This window comes from Montipora foliosa, chromosome 1 (genome assembly GCF_036669935.1).
Source record: "Montipora foliosa isolate CH-2021 chromosome 1, ASM3666993v2, whole genome shotgun sequence".
Lineage (NCBI taxonomy): Eukaryota > Metazoa > Cnidaria > Anthozoa > Scleractinia > Acroporidae > Montipora > Montipora foliosa.
In genome coordinates, this window is record NC_090869.1 from 25452176 (window position 1) to 25469675 (window position 17500).

General features: G+C 40.0%; 2 protein-coding genes across 2 annotated transcripts in view; one reads left to right on the plus strand and one right to left on the minus strand.

The window, feature by feature from the left end:
• LOC137994781 (uncharacterized) overlaps nt 1-3923 on the plus strand; it is a 23726-nt gene extending 19803 nt beyond the window's left edge. Inside the window, exons 17-21 of the mRNA XM_068840380.1 lie at nt 95-169; nt 649-821; nt 1421-1561; nt 1954-3495; nt 3694-3923. Of these exons, the coding sequence (XP_068696481.1) occupies nt 95-169; nt 649-821; nt 1421-1561; nt 1954-3495; nt 3694-3875 (2113 nt within the window). The 3' untranslated portion in view covers nt 3876-3923. The remainder of the gene's footprint in view (nt 1-94; nt 170-648; nt 822-1420; nt 1562-1953; nt 3496-3693) is intronic.
• A 111-nt stretch (nt 3924-4034) lies between these two features.
• LOC137994791 (T-cell immunomodulatory protein-like) overlaps nt 4035-17500 on the minus strand; it is a 28436-nt gene continuing 14970 nt past the window's right edge. Inside the window, exons 9-20 of the mRNA XM_068840388.1 lie at nt 15084-15178; nt 14027-14129; nt 12891-12951; nt 11585-11684; nt 11222-11278; nt 10492-10615; nt 9482-9525; nt 9126-9204; nt 8717-8838; nt 7815-7897; nt 6958-7075; nt 4035-5685 (exon numbers count right to left, since the gene is read on the minus strand). Of these exons, the coding sequence (XP_068696489.1) occupies nt 5626-5685; nt 6958-7075; nt 7815-7897; nt 8717-8838; nt 9126-9204; nt 9482-9525; nt 10492-10615; nt 11222-11278; nt 11585-11684; nt 12891-12951; nt 14027-14129; nt 15084-15178 (1046 nt within the window). The 3' untranslated portion in view covers nt 4035-5625. The remainder of the gene's footprint in view (nt 5686-6957; nt 7076-7814; nt 7898-8716; nt 8839-9125; nt 9205-9481; nt 9526-10491; nt 10616-11221; nt 11279-11584; nt 11685-12890; nt 12952-14026; nt 14130-15083; nt 15179-17500) is intronic.

Consider the following 17500-nt stretch of genomic DNA (forward strand, 5'->3'; position numbering starts at 1 on the left):
CGACCAGATGTTTGAGGTCGGTCAGGGGGTCAGGGTGTGACCTATGGCCTATTTGTTCTGCCTATTTGTTTCTGCCTTTATTTCTTCCTGACAGGATTTTAATGTTCACATCTATTGACGTACTGTGGGCTCATCTCTTGACGGGACCACGTGACTTACTGGTGGAGGTGTAAGTGCTTATTTTCCATCACTTACTCACTCTTACAACCAATTAAACAATCAATCGATGTCTAGCATTCTAACATTTACTTAAAAGGGTGGCAGACATCACTTGGCATGCATTACGCTTTCGGACACAAACTAAAATCAAGAAGAAAGAAAAGAAAAGAACAAAGTTGAATTATGATGTTGCTGATGGTTTGTTAAACTTTTGGATCCCGTCATTCGACGTCGAACGTATTTCTCTTTCTAGTGTATCTCACGCAGAATCGTCTTACCCTTTACCTTATTTATTATTTAAGTATTCTCAGGAAAAATCAACTGGCAGAGGTCCATTCGAACCAAATACGTCCTTTAATGTATACCTATCAAGTAAACCCAGAGATTTAGCCTCCATCGAATTGTATCAAATTAAGGGGGAGGGGGGAAGAATTCTACGACTTTAACAATTGCCTTTTTTAATTCTGTCGGTTGTTCTGATTTCAACAGTAAACCTGCCAAGGAAGTTGTCGACTACGAACTTGATTTACCACGGAGTATCGAAACTGTAATGTCTTCATCTGGATATCAATGCACTTACCACGGAAACAACGTTAATACTTGCCGCCCTTGTCCTCTTGGAACATATGGAGCAAACACAGAATGCAATGAATGTCCGGCAGGTGAAACTCAGAACAATCATTGTTCTTGACTTACTTCATGATCATGGTAGTGAAAGAGAATACAATTGACCAACAACACTCAGTCAACCGAAACAAAGGCATACAGGAAGGCCAAGAGGCAGAGATTAGATGGAAAGACAGGGAGATAGAAAGTAAAAATTAAGGTAAACAAGCAGGGAGAGAATATAGGGAGACGCTTGGGTGGACAGACGCACATACGTAACTGAAGACAGTTCTACAGACAAAAAGACAGCCAGTCAGGAAAACAGCAAGGAGGAATGTTACCCAATCAAGAAAAGCAGTCAGACAAGAGGATACGCAGTTAGACAAATAGATGGATGTGCTTGCAGGCAGATACAACCACAGCCAGAGGTTCCGCTTAGACAGCCTAAATTTTCCTGGCTGCTTGAAACACTTGCCTTAGCGTCTTGTTCGTTGCCGAGTGCGAGAGAGAGTTATTATTACGCAACTTAACCACAAAGAAATCGTTGTCAGCGGAAGAAACTGCGTTAAGCCTTGCTAGCCTTCGGCATCTTAGCTATATACGGGATCTTAGCTATATACGGTGCTCTGAATTATTATCACTGAGCTTGTTACAGGTGGAGTCTACCAAGACGAATTAGGATACAGCGGCAGATCATCTCAAGGCTTGGGATGTAAATCATGCCCGGTTGGGCACTACGTGCCTCCCCAAGATGCTCCAGGAAAAGCCGTAAGGGAATGCGTCTTATGTCCACAAGGTTGGTGAAGGCAACACTTGTCCACTGCAAGGCAAAACGTGACTGAAAGCAACCGATGTGTTTACAGCAAGACAAGTATTCTTTAGATCTTATATAGTGTTACGAGTTTTGGTGATTCCGACCGATTTAGGGATTCAAGTGTGTGTGGAGGGGGGGGGGGGGGCCGAAGGGGGAGCTTCTCTTAATGTTGTCCAGATAATCTTCGACTAAAACAAACCCTTGCTGAAAATGAAGTTCTTGAAGGCTTGCTACGGTTATTGTTGACCTTTTATATTATACTTTTCTTGATTAAGTTGGCTTAAAATTATTCACTGAAAAGGCATTGGTAAAAAGTCTAGTATGAATAGAAGTCTGAAAAAAGTAACAGAAAATCAGTATTTGAATTATTTTAGGTACAGATTACACGCGATACGCTGGTTTTAAAGGCTGCGAGTGTCTTCCGAACTTTTACCGATTGGATCGCTTCGGTGGATGCACACGTTGTCCTTTGCGAGGGTTAAGCTGTCAAAATGAATCTGTCAAACTGCAACCTGGCTTCTTCTGGAAATGGCCGTCAAATGAGAGCCTTGAGCTTTACCAAAGATTTTCTAGGGATCTGTTGATCACCAATACTTCATACAAAATTGCAATATTTGACGGGAAGATACCCGAGGTCTACGCGTGCCCTTTGCCTGAAGCTTGCCTCGGAGGCACGGAATCAAGATGTTCCCATGGCTACGATGGACCTCTCTGTGCCGTATGCAGCAACGGATATTACAAACTTCTGAACTATTGTCGCAAATGCCCTAGAATGCTGTGGTTCATTTTACAGCTCTGTGGAATCCTAATTGTTATTGCTATCTTCAGCGCAAGCCTCGTTCTAGCAAGGAAAAAGAAATCCAATTCTCACAGGAATGTTAGTGATATGATACTTGCCCGACTGAAAATTCTCATCGGCTTTTATCAAGCCACTTCCGGTACCTTGAACGCGTTTTCGTATGTTGAATGGCCAGTTGCTCTGTTGACAGTGGTGCAATATGCAAATGTAGTGCAGCTTAATCTTTTGCAGATCATTCCGTTGCAGTGTTTTTTTGACAACGTAACCATAAACGCTTATACAAGGTTTTTGATCGCTGTCGGATCAAATACGACAGTTCTTTTCTTAGCAGTTTTTATTTACCAACTAAGAAAACGCGTGCATTGTAGGAATACTGCTCTTAGCGAAAATCAATTGGCGGAATCCATTGCCTGTATTAAAACTCAAACTTATCGCGTCGTCTGCCTCGTGATCTTCATCACCTATCCCTGGACATGCGACGCCATTTTTCAGCTTCTGTCACCTTCGTGTCAGCCGATTTGCTCCAGTGAAGGAAACAGTTCCTGCCAGTACTTCCTACGCGCCGACTTCACAGTCCAGTGCTTTACCACCAAGTACAACAAATACATGACAGCAGTGTACCTTTTGCTCGCTGTGGTGACTGCTCTACCAGGAATAATCTTCTTTCTGCTTTGGAAATATCATCACAAAAGGATTCACCCGGAAGAGGGAGCCCAAATTTACAAAGGAAGGGAAATATCGCTTGGTCTGAGCTTTCTCTACGAAAACTACGCCCCAAACTGTTGGTTCTGGGAAATAATCGAACTGCTGAGAAAAGTTTGGCTAACTTCGGTGCTTTCACTGATGGGAGCAGAAACGAGAAGCCACTTGGGAGCCGCAGCGATTGCATCCGGGATCTATTGCATTCTGGTGGCATATTATAAGCCAATCAGCGACAATCTCGAGCACTGGTTGCAGCTGATATCATTGCTTGCTATCTTTGTGACTATGAATATTGGAATGCTGTTGAAGATACCAAATGAAGAGACATATTCAAGTGATGTGACAGGAAGAGATTCCAGCTTCTTGACTGTAGTTCTGGTCACTGTCAATGTTACTGTCATCGGAATAATGCTAGGTAAGTTCTTTTTTCCTAGTGAAGGCTAGGTGATGAGCAGAATAACAATAATGAGGACGTGTACATAGCACTTAAAAGGGAAAAATATGAGCGAGTTTTATATAAATCAAAACTGCTGACCTTACTTCATTCCTGGGGTTTCTTGCATGTGTGTGTTTTCCCAGCACCTCAACATACTGTTTTCATTATTCTTTTCAGTGCAGTATATGTCTACTTTAATTACTGCTATCAAACGCCTGAGGAGCCATCCGCAGTGTGGACCTGAATGCTGTGTTTCATTCTTGACGCAAATGATTGGAGCCAGTGGCGATGTGACGAATATTGAAACCACGGAAGAGAGTCCGGGCTCAATAGAGTTACAACGCACATCCGTCAGATGAGAGACTCTTGCTGTTTTTCAAAGTTTTTGGTCCTTATTCAGTTAAAGCGCATAGAAGTAAAAACGCTTTTGTGTAAATTGAAATGAGAGGAACAGCTTTCTAACGCCGACAATTAAAACACGCACCATTACGTATTTGAAAGGCGAACAAGGCCAGCAATACTGTTTGATATTCGTTTAATTCTTCCCGTCTTTAACCCTTGGAGTCTAAAACAATTATTTCTTAGCAGATAATGCACAAATGTACTTTTTTTGCTACACAAAGCGTATGAATTTTATTGACCCCGCAGCAACTGTGCTGTAGATTTCTGGTAAATAATGGTAGAATAAAGATTTCCTCGTGTCCAACCACTTAATTAAAGGAACCGCCGCTCCCACTATTAGAGAATTTAAAGCGAAGAAAAATAATGTTCGCAATCAAATTTATTCGACAATTTCAAAAGGCACGGGTACTCTAGTCTCCTCCACAGACATTCTTGTGACTTATCACGCAATCTTTGCGGAGGAAAAATCGCGTGACGAGTCACAAGATGTCTGCGCAGGGACTAAGGGTACTCTGAAGACAGAAACAAGCGAATCATTAGTTTCGGAAACAAACGCTCTCTTTGCAAAAAAATTCAAACAATTTTGATTGAAGACACTTTCTAAGAATTAAAGCCTTGTTTTTTTGGAGTGGAGGTTTCCTTTAACCCTGCACTCATTCTTTCAGCGGTGAAACGCTCAAAAATCTGCGTTCGATATACAGGAGGCACCCGACGAAAATTATTTCCAAGGCAAAAAAGTTACATGAAAACGCTACTAAACATTTTTTCAGCTTTTTAATTTTGCTGGGAAAAAAAGGTGTTCCGCACTCCCAGAATGATTATGACCAAAATTCCAGCTCCCAGCCAGATAGCGAGGCAAACACCCAGCCAGAAAAGAACCTCGTTAATCTAAACCGCTCGCCAAACCGGTCAAAACAGTTTTTTCCCTCAACATACGGTTAGTTGAACCAGCGCCGGTAACCTTATCGTAAACGAGTTCTCCTCCAGTCTCCCCCAGTTTCTGTTCTCATCCAGCCAGCACGGACTGAAATGCTAAAAATATTTTAAAGTTTCCCAGCGAAAGAGTATGAAAATTAATAATTCGCCAGCCAGCTGCGGAACAGATATTTTGCGGAACACCTTGAGTTCGTTGGGTGCTCCTGGAGATACGACTCGCACTAAGGAATATAGGGCAATTATAAATATTCTTTTGCTTTCGAAAAATTGCTATAACGAATTGGACAACCGTTTGCACGAAAATTTAACAACCTTGAAACACTCATCCATCATAAATAAGTTACTTTCCTAAAACAAGAAGTATATCTGACACATTTAGAATATTGGAGTCCGATCTGTACAATGTTTGTCCTTTTTTCCCTATCAGTAATCTGAAGGAAGAAAAGAGGATTTTCTTTGACTGAGTACAATCTCTTTTGACATATCTCCCCCATTTCGCTACCGAAAAAAAAAACGGTCGCACTGAACCTACAGGATCCTCTCTGTATTTAAAACGGCGTTGAGAGTTAGCTGTTCAATTCAGTGATCATAAAAAGAGGGCACCTTTCACTTTCTTAAGTGCTAATACCGATTATAATTGTTGAAAAACATCGAAAACTATAAACTTGATCGAGGGAGCTGTTCAAAAAGCATCATAACGAAAACAGATGCTGGACAGAAGTTGGACTTCACTTTTCATTTCTGCATGATTGCATGGGAGAGCTTATGACTTCACATTGCATCAAAATGAAACTTGTGCGCATCTTGACGCTTCTCTTTTTGATCTTCTCTCTGCAACCAAAAGTGAAAACTCTCGTTAAAAGCCATTACGATCATCAACAATTGTAACTAGGCGCCTTAGAAGCGTTTCGAACTTTGCTCATAGACAACGGTAAATTCATAAATGTGATGGTGAGTTGACGACTTTCGAAAAAAGTGAATAATTGGCATAACTTACCTCGGAAATTTTCTTCGTTCCCATACCGAAAAGGCACCGACGAAGCACAACACGGTGTTCTAATACACACGTCGCGCCGGGGCAATAATGATGCAAGAAATTGTCAGAAATTATCTCACAAAGGATTCCCTTCCTTTTGATATTTAGCCGACCGGTAACACTAATTGGCTAAAGTTAGCGCAGGTCTAAGTTCTATCATCGCAACGCGTGACTAATCCATCATGAATAACAACCACTGCAAAAAATGTTACAGACATCTCTGACAAATCCTGTAGCTGCGAGTGTGAGATAACATTCCGAAAATTGTTCCTAAGAGCGTTTTATTCTGCGGGATTTGAATGGAATAAACGTTTTCTTGGCAGCAATCAGGTGTTTCACAACAAAGTGCTATTTATCGTTATGTCAAAGTTAAACCAGCGAATTCGATGAGATACTGTCATAAGAAAATGGCGCCTAAGTCAAAAGGAGTTTTCATGAGACAAACTTGACAGCTATAGAATCCGGCGTTTCGCCCAATTAACTGCAAAAGATTTCTGCTGGATCGACCAAGATCACTATATTTGGCAGCCCCGGCGCGAATAATGGCTCAGTAACAGTTAATTGACTCACGCACTCAGTCAATTAGAGGGGCATTGTGCATTGTTACGCTATTCTGATCTCTTTGTAGAATGCCAAAAGTGTCTTCAAATCAGGAATCCCAGAAATAATGAATTTATTTTACTTAGAGCTATTTGTTATCTTCTGTTATTATTCATGACAAGGATGAAAACTGACTGTATTTTGAAAACTTTAGGCTAATCTTTGTCAAGTCTCGCACCTCGAAATTGAGAGGTAACCAAACATTTAGCTACGAAAGACTCTTCCACACGAAAAAACTTTTATACCTCTCTGTCAAATTTAAAGGCATTTTTAGGCACGGTCATAAAAGAGGGGTTTCTTGATTTGAAAATCACACAAATACGGTGACAAAGCCCCCCCCCCCCCCCCCAACACCCAAACTTCTCTAATCAGACGCTTACGTTGCAGTCTGGTGAACAACGTCGTCAGAAACAAAGACTATGTAATAGCTCCTTGATATTACCTCACTTAAACTTAAACGAACTCACCTTTTCCTTGAGATGCAACAACAGTATAATGAGAAAAATGAAGAAACAAATGCTGAGAAGGCCAATGCCTGTGAATAACACGAGCTTGCTTGGGGTCACTAACAGCTTAGCGGTCCAACTTAAACGGAAGGAAAAGGAAAGAGAAAAAGACACATTGCTTTTTTCGAAGAACAAAGTTAGTTTTCGGCTCTGTCATTGGTGTTTGAATTCTGTCTTCGAAGGGTGGGGGGGGGGGGAGAGGGGGCGCGATTCGGCTGCGCACGCGTAAGACTTTTTCCTAGTAGACGCAGCCCAAGTAGGATCTCAATCGCGATGACCACTAAACTACAGACAACAACGAGACAGATTAACGGGGAAATAGGTATTAAGGAATTGTGTGCGCGACCGGAAACAATGCAATATCCGGTAGACACATCTTACCAAGCTAATAATTATTTCTCCCAGTACTATCAAAAAAAGAATGAAATATTTTGAACTGGATATTGACCAAAATGTTTTAAAATTGAAAACAAATCCCTGAAATAATGTGAATTTTAAGGAGAATCGGCTAAAATTCCTTCGAATAAAGTGTAGGAGCTACCCGTAGCCTCTTGTTTCCTAAACACTCAGGCCGCTTGATAACCACGCATGCGCTCACAGTTCGCGACATTGAAAGAAACTGAGGAAGGAAGATAGTAACTAAGAGCTCTCCTTGGGGTTGAAGTTTCGCCTCAACAGAATTGCAGAGTTATAACCTTATTTCACTTCCACGTGCCCAATTCTGATTGGTTTATCACGTTTTTTGCAGCCATTTAATTGGCTTTAACTTTACTTGATTGAAACCTTGCTTCTTGCCTATTTCTAATCAATGTACTCACCTAGAAGGATCATCCGGTGGATAAGGAATAACTATGACCTGAGAATTTGGTATTATCGACTGCCATGTACGTCTTCTTTCAGACTAAAAACAATTCAAACCACAGTCACATCCCAAGATCAGATAGTACCGATAAAAGGATGGACGGATGTCTGAGAAGGCTGGATAGATAGATAGATGGCCTTTATTTTAAAACGATGAGTATTAAAGCTACATGAGCTTGTGGGGTTGTTTACAATAACTAATCTCTAACTAACTAGGAATATATACAAAAAGAACATATAACTTAAAATTAGCGGAAGGTGTACTTCCACTCTTGCATAAAGAAAAAAGTAAATTGCAGCAATGCTTTATTGTGAATAAAACGAATATAGACAAAGGAACCAAAAGGTCGAGACAGCAGAAAGCAAATCGTGACTTTTAAGAAGATTACGACATTTTTTAATTGATAAGACATGTTTCGACCTTACGAACATCATCGTCAGTTACAGAATATTTGGAAAAAAACCGTTAGGCCTATATAACAACCGGCGAAACTGAATAACAGAATAACAAAGAAACTTGAATAACAGATCAGGGATGGGGGTAGGGACTCAGAAACATTGGAGCAATGCATAATTAAAGCGGAAAGAAAAACAGGGCATAAGAGGTAGAGGGCTCTTTTCCTTTTACCTCAGGAAGGCTGAATGAAAAGAATTAGGTTTTTTTTTTGCCATTTTGAGTTCAGGACTCGAGAACCCATTTGTGAAGGAATTTTGTTGCCCGACACTAGCAAAACGTTTTGAGGCCTTCTAGAAACGCACGAGAGCCAGAGGGAAGACTTGTTCAAAATGGGGTAAGAAGGTATAGATGTTGTTTACACTTGTCCCGAAATAGAATGTTCAACATGTCGTTGAATCTTACCGATCCTGGTGATCTTGGTAATCCAACAGCGAGTTCATCCACAAAGTTGGGTGTTTGTCCCAAGCCAAACACAGTGTAGGGACACTGAAGCGCAAAATATGCAGACTGCGACAATTGGACAGCTGTACCACAAAAACACACAGTGGTTCAAAACGTTAACACGGAATCAACGAATTTTTCTTAGAAGAAATTGAACTCTAATTTTATGCATTGTTTTGGTTTTCCTAAAACTAAAATGGCTCCTGGGAAAATGATCGACCACTCTCTAATGATCTACGGAGACAAGAGAAATACATAGTGCGAGGGTGCGGCTTGACTGTCTTTGTTAATTATTTGCGTTTACCCGCCTAAGTTCATTTTTTGTGCGTTAGATATAAACCAAATTTTGTTGTCGTTGCTTTCTACTCACCGCTTCCATACTTTCTTTGTCCATTCGTGCTTGTGGTGGTGAATTTAATGAAAGGTCCAACCTGATTCACGCCATAGGGCTGGAAAGGAAAATGAGATCTTCAATAATTTCCCGAGAGTAGTCTCTAATTTCGGCGAGGGAGTAAGGAGTGTGACGCGCACGTGAGTGGCCGACAGTCGCGAAGGGGAGCGCCCTTCGTGGGTATCCTCAGTCTTCAAAATACACTCGGTGACTAAGGATAGCTATACGGCAATAGTTTAAAATGTTAAACTTGTGGTCACTAGAATTTAGGATGATACTAGCGGATTTCATAAGAATGTAAGGGAATAGGCACTAATTTATCTGAAGCCACTTACCAAGTTGCCGTTATTGCAGGATGTCAAAGTTCTTCCTCCAAGAACTGAAATGACAGATTTTGACTTAAAACAACGCAATCTTTGAAGCACGTTTTCTCATTAGAACTTGCTTTGTTGAATTCAACTATGATTTTTTTAGGCTTCGTTCCTTATGACACTTATTCTCGAGGCATTCGACTTGACGTTACCGCCCAGGGACGCAAATCACCAGATCTAACAGTCTTCTTCGGGAGACTTATGTGCTCCGATTAACTGCGACAATGTTAGAAGAGAAAAAGTTCATTTCACGTTCCGGTGACACGATGTACAGAAAATATAACTGAAAAGTACAGATCTAGATCAATTTGGATCGAAATATTTCGGCCGAAACGCTCAGCCTTCATCGGTCTGATCGAATGCGAGTGGTTACAAAGCACTAAGATATGAAACCACTCGCGGAGAGCGGTCCTTTGAATCAAGAGTACGGCATCATAGATGCCCCTCGTCCCTGTTGAGAGATGGGAGTCTGATCTTGATTTCCACAGCATCCTTAACTTTCCTTTCGAATGTTGTTCTCCGCTAGTACGAACTTAATAATATATAGATTTAGCCAAGCCCAAAAACCGAGCTCTCGTATTATTTATTCTTACACAAAGTTTACCTGGCTTGAGCCTGCGAGCCAATAAAAAAACCAGTACCTGGCCAGCTGTCAACTTAAAAACAGCAGACCTCAATGAGCTTAAACTTGAGCCCGCGATATGGTCAGGTGTACTGGTCAGCGGATACCTTGTTTTGACTGGTGTTAATTAACCATACCACGGATTTGATTTCCAATATCAAAGATGTTCCCGCCAAAAACCGCGGGTTGCACCACAGTGTTTCACATTGGCATACATGGACGGGTGGACGAACGGGCGGTCGTACGATGACCAAAACCAAACTTTGTCGCAAAAAAAGGCTACCATATTTTCTTACCCATGGTGCAATTACTGGAGTGATGGAGTGTTACAAGTCATATTAAATTGTCTTACCGATAACTTTGAGAAAGCTGGAATCGGTGTACAATGTATTTTGCATTGCATGAATGCGATATTTTGGAGCTTTGGAGTCATCAGTTCTGAACGATTCTGTCACTACTAAGAAGCCAATAATACCCTGAAGAGAAAGAAGTGTTGAGGACAAATCATGTAGCCTGCGTAGCAAGCCCTAAAAGGGAAGGGAGGGGGAAAGAGGAAGGCAGAACGAGTGCCGAAATCAGACTACGTATGAAATAACTATCTTATCAATGATAATTTTGGTCATTACCAGTCGCAATTGTTACGTTTGTAGTACACACTGCTGCAGTGAAGATAAAAATATACTTGCGGCATGTTTTCATACAACTTAGGATTGAGTTAATTATGATCAATGCTGGGTTATTAACAATTTACGTTGAAGTTCAGTAATTGGAGTTGAAATAAATTTGTTTAATGTTTGGGGCACAATTTACATATTTTACGATTTGAATAAACACAGTGTAAACAGAAAGGGATGAAAGAGGCGACTGAAGAAACACAAAAGAAGCGTGAGATTTCTTGGAGGCAAACCATAACTTGCGACGCTGGATGAATCGTTTACAGCAGGAGAGGCAAAGTGTCATGAGAAGAGACCGCTAAAGGCGGGACAAAAATAGAGCGTATCCTGGCCGAAACATCCTTATATAAATACATGCAAAAAGGGTTTCTTTATCTTCACATAAGAAATGAAATTACATTCACTTACATTTTCATAAAGGTCGAAAAAAGTGGCTAACACTGCGTTGTCTAAAGTCGATAAAACCTAAAATAAAATTAAAAAAACAGCACAGAACAGTAGGAATGGAGGAATCTGGAACGAACTATATCATCATCATCGTTGTTTTAAGGAAAACTTCTTGAGTTTGGGAAGATTAATTATGGATATTCAAACTTCGATATTGTCACCGGGAGCGGGAGAGAGAGTCCTTGGCAATTATCTCCTGGCATGGGAAACGTTCACTTCCGATTGTCGTCCCGTGGCCGAAAAATATCGCGAGTAACCAAGGTATAATGAGGATTCATGGAAAATTGGAGGGATTTGTAAAACAAGAAATAAGCAAATACATACATCCCAGTGAACTTCAAAGGTGCGTCCATTAAAACAGATGTCATCTGAACAAGGTACATTTTCTAACGGTACAGCAATTTGCAAGTGGGGTCTGCCACTCCTGCGAAAGAAAAAAACTTCATTTCCTTAAAAATGGTCAATCTCAAACCATTAAGAGGCTCTAAAGAAGCATAAGCGCTTTCAAGGCACACACAAACCCTGTAACAACTTTATACCCGAAGACATACATGTGCTATGCAGGAGGTGCTCTATCCCGTTTTTCCCCAGTTCTCTTAATCAAGGCTGATTATCCAAGATGGGAAAAAGTCGTGGCAAAACTACGACGGAAGATTTTCCCATGATGACAAAACTTATGGAGGACCCTTAAGAACACGAAAATTTAACAAATTCATATGAAATGTTACATGCACATTGCCTTTTTTAAGGGCTTTTTACGAGAATTTTCTCAGTGGTCTGTACATGTGTATGCGTCCACAGTTGATTGAAAAAATAATGATCGGCAAGTGCCTTAGCTTAAAATGCATCCCGCTGTTTAGTTAACTTTGCATCTCAATTAAATTGATCAATGTGCACGTGAAATCCGCCTTAAACAAGTACATGTTATGTCAGTACTGAATAGTCGTTCCATCTCTCCAACCGCGAGCATTCAAATAACAGCCAAATGTGAAGTGTCATGACTTCCAGGCAAGATGTTGATTACGTGAATAGTTGTTACTACGGTGGGCAATGAGCATGTGTCATAACACAACCTAATTAAATCTCCCCATTATCACCACAGCACTACTACACTCCGTTGCACAATTAACGCTACCGATATCTGGATAACATTATACTAATAAATCCGAAACTTCCCTGTAACAAAACAAACATTTTATAACACTGTACGTAAAACTTATTGCTATTGCAATATTTCAGCCAATTATTCAAAGGGTGTAATACAATACAATATATACAATACATACTTTAACTGACTTACCTTTTTAAAAAAGATTTTTTGTAATTATTATTTAATAAATTCATGTAATCTCTGTTTAATTATCTTTTTAACATAGTATTGTGAAGCGCCATAGTGCAGTTAGTGGATACGACGCTATATAAATCTATTTATTATTATTATTATTATTATTATTATTATTATTAGTAGTAGTAGTATTAGTATTAGTATTAGTATTATTATTATTATTATTATCATCATCATCATCATCATCATCATCATTATTGACCACTCCCCATAGGGGCTTTTCAGGGCTAATGAAACGTAACGACAGAACACAACATGTTTTAGAGCAGGACACCTTGGACTCACCGTGGAGCAGTGACGTTTAACACTACCAGCCCATCGTAAAAACCATCCATGTTATAGTCACCTAAAACACAAATATCAATATTTAACAAACAAGAAAGAAAACTCTTCAACCATACATGCTTTGTATTACATATACTAGAGAGCTTTAGATTCTAGGAGGAGAACGCCTACGAGTACGAGATTTTCTCATAAAACAGTGAGCGCGCGCGCCAAACCAGCGTCACTTTGGCGGAAAAAACGTGATACCGTCGTCATTTTAGTACGAGGTTTTGCAAGAATGTCGTCGTATCAAAAGAAGTCAACAACACGGTAACAGTTTGGCATTTTTCGATCAGCAAAAAAGGTTAAGTTACCAGCAATAAAAATAACTGAGGAACCTACACTGCTAACAAAGAGTAAGATTAATCGTCCGGGTTATGAATCTTCTCAGAATTTTCGCTAAAACCGGGCAGTCAAATCTCGTACTCGTTCTCGTCCTCGTCCTAGAATCTCTAAAGGTCCCTAATATCTGACTTGCTAATGGCCATTTCTTGCAGTCAGAGATTGAATTGCCAAGGGTGCAGCTCTTGGAGTTCAGGCCCATGGAGCTGCACTACCAGATAGGTGCTTGCCCCCAGAACACAACCCATGCTTGACCATCAAAGCACAGAACCACAGCCAGATAGAACAAGCTGGGAGTAGATTTTGCTGTGGGAGGAAAACCGGAAAACCCAGACGAAAACCCTCGCAATAAGATTGAGATCAACAAATTTCAGCCCATGCATGAGCTCAGGTGGGAGGCATGAACATTACCACACACACCATCCTTATTTCCCAAACCATGCACATTTAGCACAAATTAGTGTTTGTGTTTTTATTTTACTTGATGTCAGGTTTTATTACATGCCTCCGAAATGTCATCAGTACAGCACCACCTAAAAGTAAATTACCAGTTGTGTTGCATTACATTTTGATGCATGAATCCCATTGCGTGGTATGCCATAAGCAATGCTTAAGACTAAACTCACAGAGGGCAAGAATTACAGGCTACCCGAAGCCTCTTTGAGCCCACAACATGCTGTGCAATAATATTAATTATTATTATCATTAACGACCATGCAAAGAATCTTAAGTCAAAGACATGTGCATTTATTTACCTGTCCTAATGGTCATAAGTGGGAACAAAGATGAAGTCTGGCTGGTTGGTGTAATGAATTGCCACTTTACTTTGTGTCCTTCATTGGACAGCATCTTGGTCCACTAAAAAGGATTATTACTTCCATTACTAAACTGTTATTGGCAATTGAACAGTTCCATACATTTGATTTCTAACAAAAAACCATCTTATTGGGTTCTTATTCCAAGACACTATAATTCTTTCAGAGTGAGGACGGTCCAAAAATAAGGACCTCTGGCTTGGTCGGTAAATCATGGGTACACTAGGCATCTACTTGTGTGTGCAATTTCAGAATTTTGAAATGGTTGTGGTTATCAACAATCAGAATTATGACCCTCACTATGACTGTATATTATGCATGAATCGTGCCGTTTGCACGAGGGGTGGACCCCCTGGGGACCCTGAAAGATTTCTTCCAATGCCCAAACAAACCTTGTCAAATACCCGTGGGTATAGGGCAGTGCAATTCTCGCAATTCGGACCACACAATGGGGGCAACAAAAGGATGTATATCATACATTACTCACAGATCAGTTTAACATCACCCTAAAGATCCTTGCAGTAGTAGCATGTAAAATTTTAATGTTTGCATTTTTTCCCCTACTCAGTTATCCATCGCAGTTCCAAGTCTAGAACACTGGCATATTTTACACTAATTACAGACAAACGCCGCCACAAAAGGGAGTTTTCAGAGTTGAGATAAACTCTGGAATAGCTGAAAGTGAAGATCGCTAACCTTGTATTACAAATTCCCAGGGTATGGCCCCTTGGTGCGACCTTTCAATGAACAAAAGTGATGTTCCCCCAGACGGGTCCCCTCACGGAAAAATATATAGTAAATCTCAACAAATGTCCCTGGGTCCCCATGGGTTCCCCAAGGGCAAGCTGCTGATTCATGCATTACAGATGTACATGTATATCAGAACTTGTCAGAGGTTGTTACTCTCAGAATGTGTTAAAAAAAACTGAGGATGAGTGACAAAAACCAACAACAGTTACTGCCAGTGTAAAATGGATACTGGACAGAATTGATCAACCTGGTTACTTGTCCAAGAATAAATATAAAGGTGACTCTCTGAACAGTCTTCAGTAGTGCAAACAGGCAACAAGAGATCAAGAGCTCCATCTCCATCTAAAAAAAACAATATACAAGAATAAGGCTACATGTTGCTGAAGACAACAATAAATTCGGTAGGTTGTTGCTCATGACTTCACCATCACATGTATGTACTGGTAAACAAAGGGCACATCATTATTTTTTTGTCGTGGTGAGTAATTTCCCTAACAACAATACAGAATAAATATTTTAAAAATCCACCTTACAAGTACACAAGGTTCCATAAGCACAAAAAAGAACATCAACATGATGATACAATAGCAAAGAATCTTACATCAAATGCTGACAATTGCTTATCATAACTTGAAGATACAGCTGTACAAAGTCTACTACATGTATAAAGCTGTAACCGTATGAATGGGTTGCAAATGAAAGTACAGTATCAACCCCACTTTTGTTATCATTATATCCTTGGAAAATTAAGGTATATGAATTGTATACACATGAACACAAAAGAGGTTTGACATGTATATAAAAATGAGGTTTCTGAGAGAAGCTGTGGGTTCATTAAGGCAGACTCAAAGGGAAAGTATGGTCTAGAAAAAGTTTCTCTAAATTACGAAAACATTTCCCCAGGAATTGGAAAATAATTGCCATTTTGTCCTGTTAAAATGTGATAAGAGCACTTTCAAGTTGCCTCTTTCGTGACTTGGAGAGCGCCATCTTGGATATGACATGTTATGACATAGCAATAGTCAACAAACATGTTCGACCTTACCAAGCTCTTCGATCCCCGATCACTTTTTCAATGTTGTGTGACCTTTCTGCTTCGAGAAATTCAAATGTAAGATGAACTATGGTAAACGGTCTTGTGGTTAAATAGGCAGTAGGCCAAGTAGGCCATCAGTGCGACAGAAACTCAAGTCACTTAATACTTACAGATTTTCTAGTCAATCAAACTAGGCAGCAAAAATCAGCCAGAGCAAATATAAACAAGACAAAAACCTTGAACATGCGACAAAGAAATACTCGACAAGCCTGCCTTTTTCAATTTCTTCCTTCAGCGACAACCATCTTCGATGCTCCAGGAAACGTATTTGTTTGCTTTCGCGCGGGGAAGTGTTTAATTCAGAATAAGCCGACGAAACTTTCAGATGTTGCAAGGCTGCTGCCTTAAAAATTTTTCCAGGAGCCCTTCAGGCTTCCAACATTAAAAGTTAGTAGCCCAAGTCATTTTTTCAAGAGCCCAGAATTAATTAATTCCAGCTGGGATCACATTGACAAGAAAGTGAGGTTGAATCAAGTAAGGCGCCCGTTCGGGCTACTTGTTTAGGAATTTGGTCGCCTGCGCTCGCAAAAAAGGCGCCCCAGGCAACCATTAGGCAGCAACCTTGTGTTGCTCAATACACGTAGCAAGGCTTTTTCACATCAACAATTATTCTGAAGAATTTGTTATCCCGAATGAGGTTAGTTGGGCTATTTTGAATATGAACAAAAGAATAATTTAAAGGCAGCCATTTTTGCATAGGGTCTATGTCTAGAATTAAGAACACATATAAAAATGAAAAAAAGATTAAAGCTTACACCGGAAAATTAAATTTAAAGAAAAGTTGGGCAGCGAAAATAAAATGTTGATGGATTCCTCAAACGTGAAAACCTGACTGCTATATTGTCTGTTCGGGTCTGTCATTTTACCAAGGAGGACTTCAAGTGGGATCTTCGGGTATATAAATATTGGTCTTGGTGACATTCGCTTTATACGGAAATCTCAGTCAAGTAGTGCAAAATATTATTACCGTATATTGGAGCAATTTTCTTTAATTTTAATTTTCCTCTGATGAAGGGCTAACACTCGAAACGTCAGCTTTCCAAATCTATTCACAGTGGTTATTCGACCTTTATCAACTTGTTTGATAAAATCAATTTCAAGCCATATATAGACGACTTTCACTGTTATGCGCTAATAAACGTGGCTTGAAATGTGGCTAAATTTTGTTAGCAGTGTAGAAGCTACTGAAACGATTTACTCTTACCATTTGATGGAAATAATTTATATAAATCGATCGTTTGTTTTGAAGTTGTAACAGGGATCTCGTAGACAGCCACGGTAGACAGATGAAACTTGATTTCCAGGCATTTATTTCACAGCAATGACCGCAGGATAGCACAGCAAGCTCTCTTTCGCTTTGTAAAACTCTTGCATATAACTCACATATAAAACCCTGTTTAACGACAAGGGGTAAATCTTTTCAGCAGTGGAGCCAATATCAATACCATTTAGCCTCTGGATTACGATTCAAGTCTAAAAAGTATTGCTCTCCTTGCCTGTGTTTTTCCTCTTTGCATCAAGTACATTTACTCATCCATCGTAGCCTCGTTTGCACATACAAAAACAAA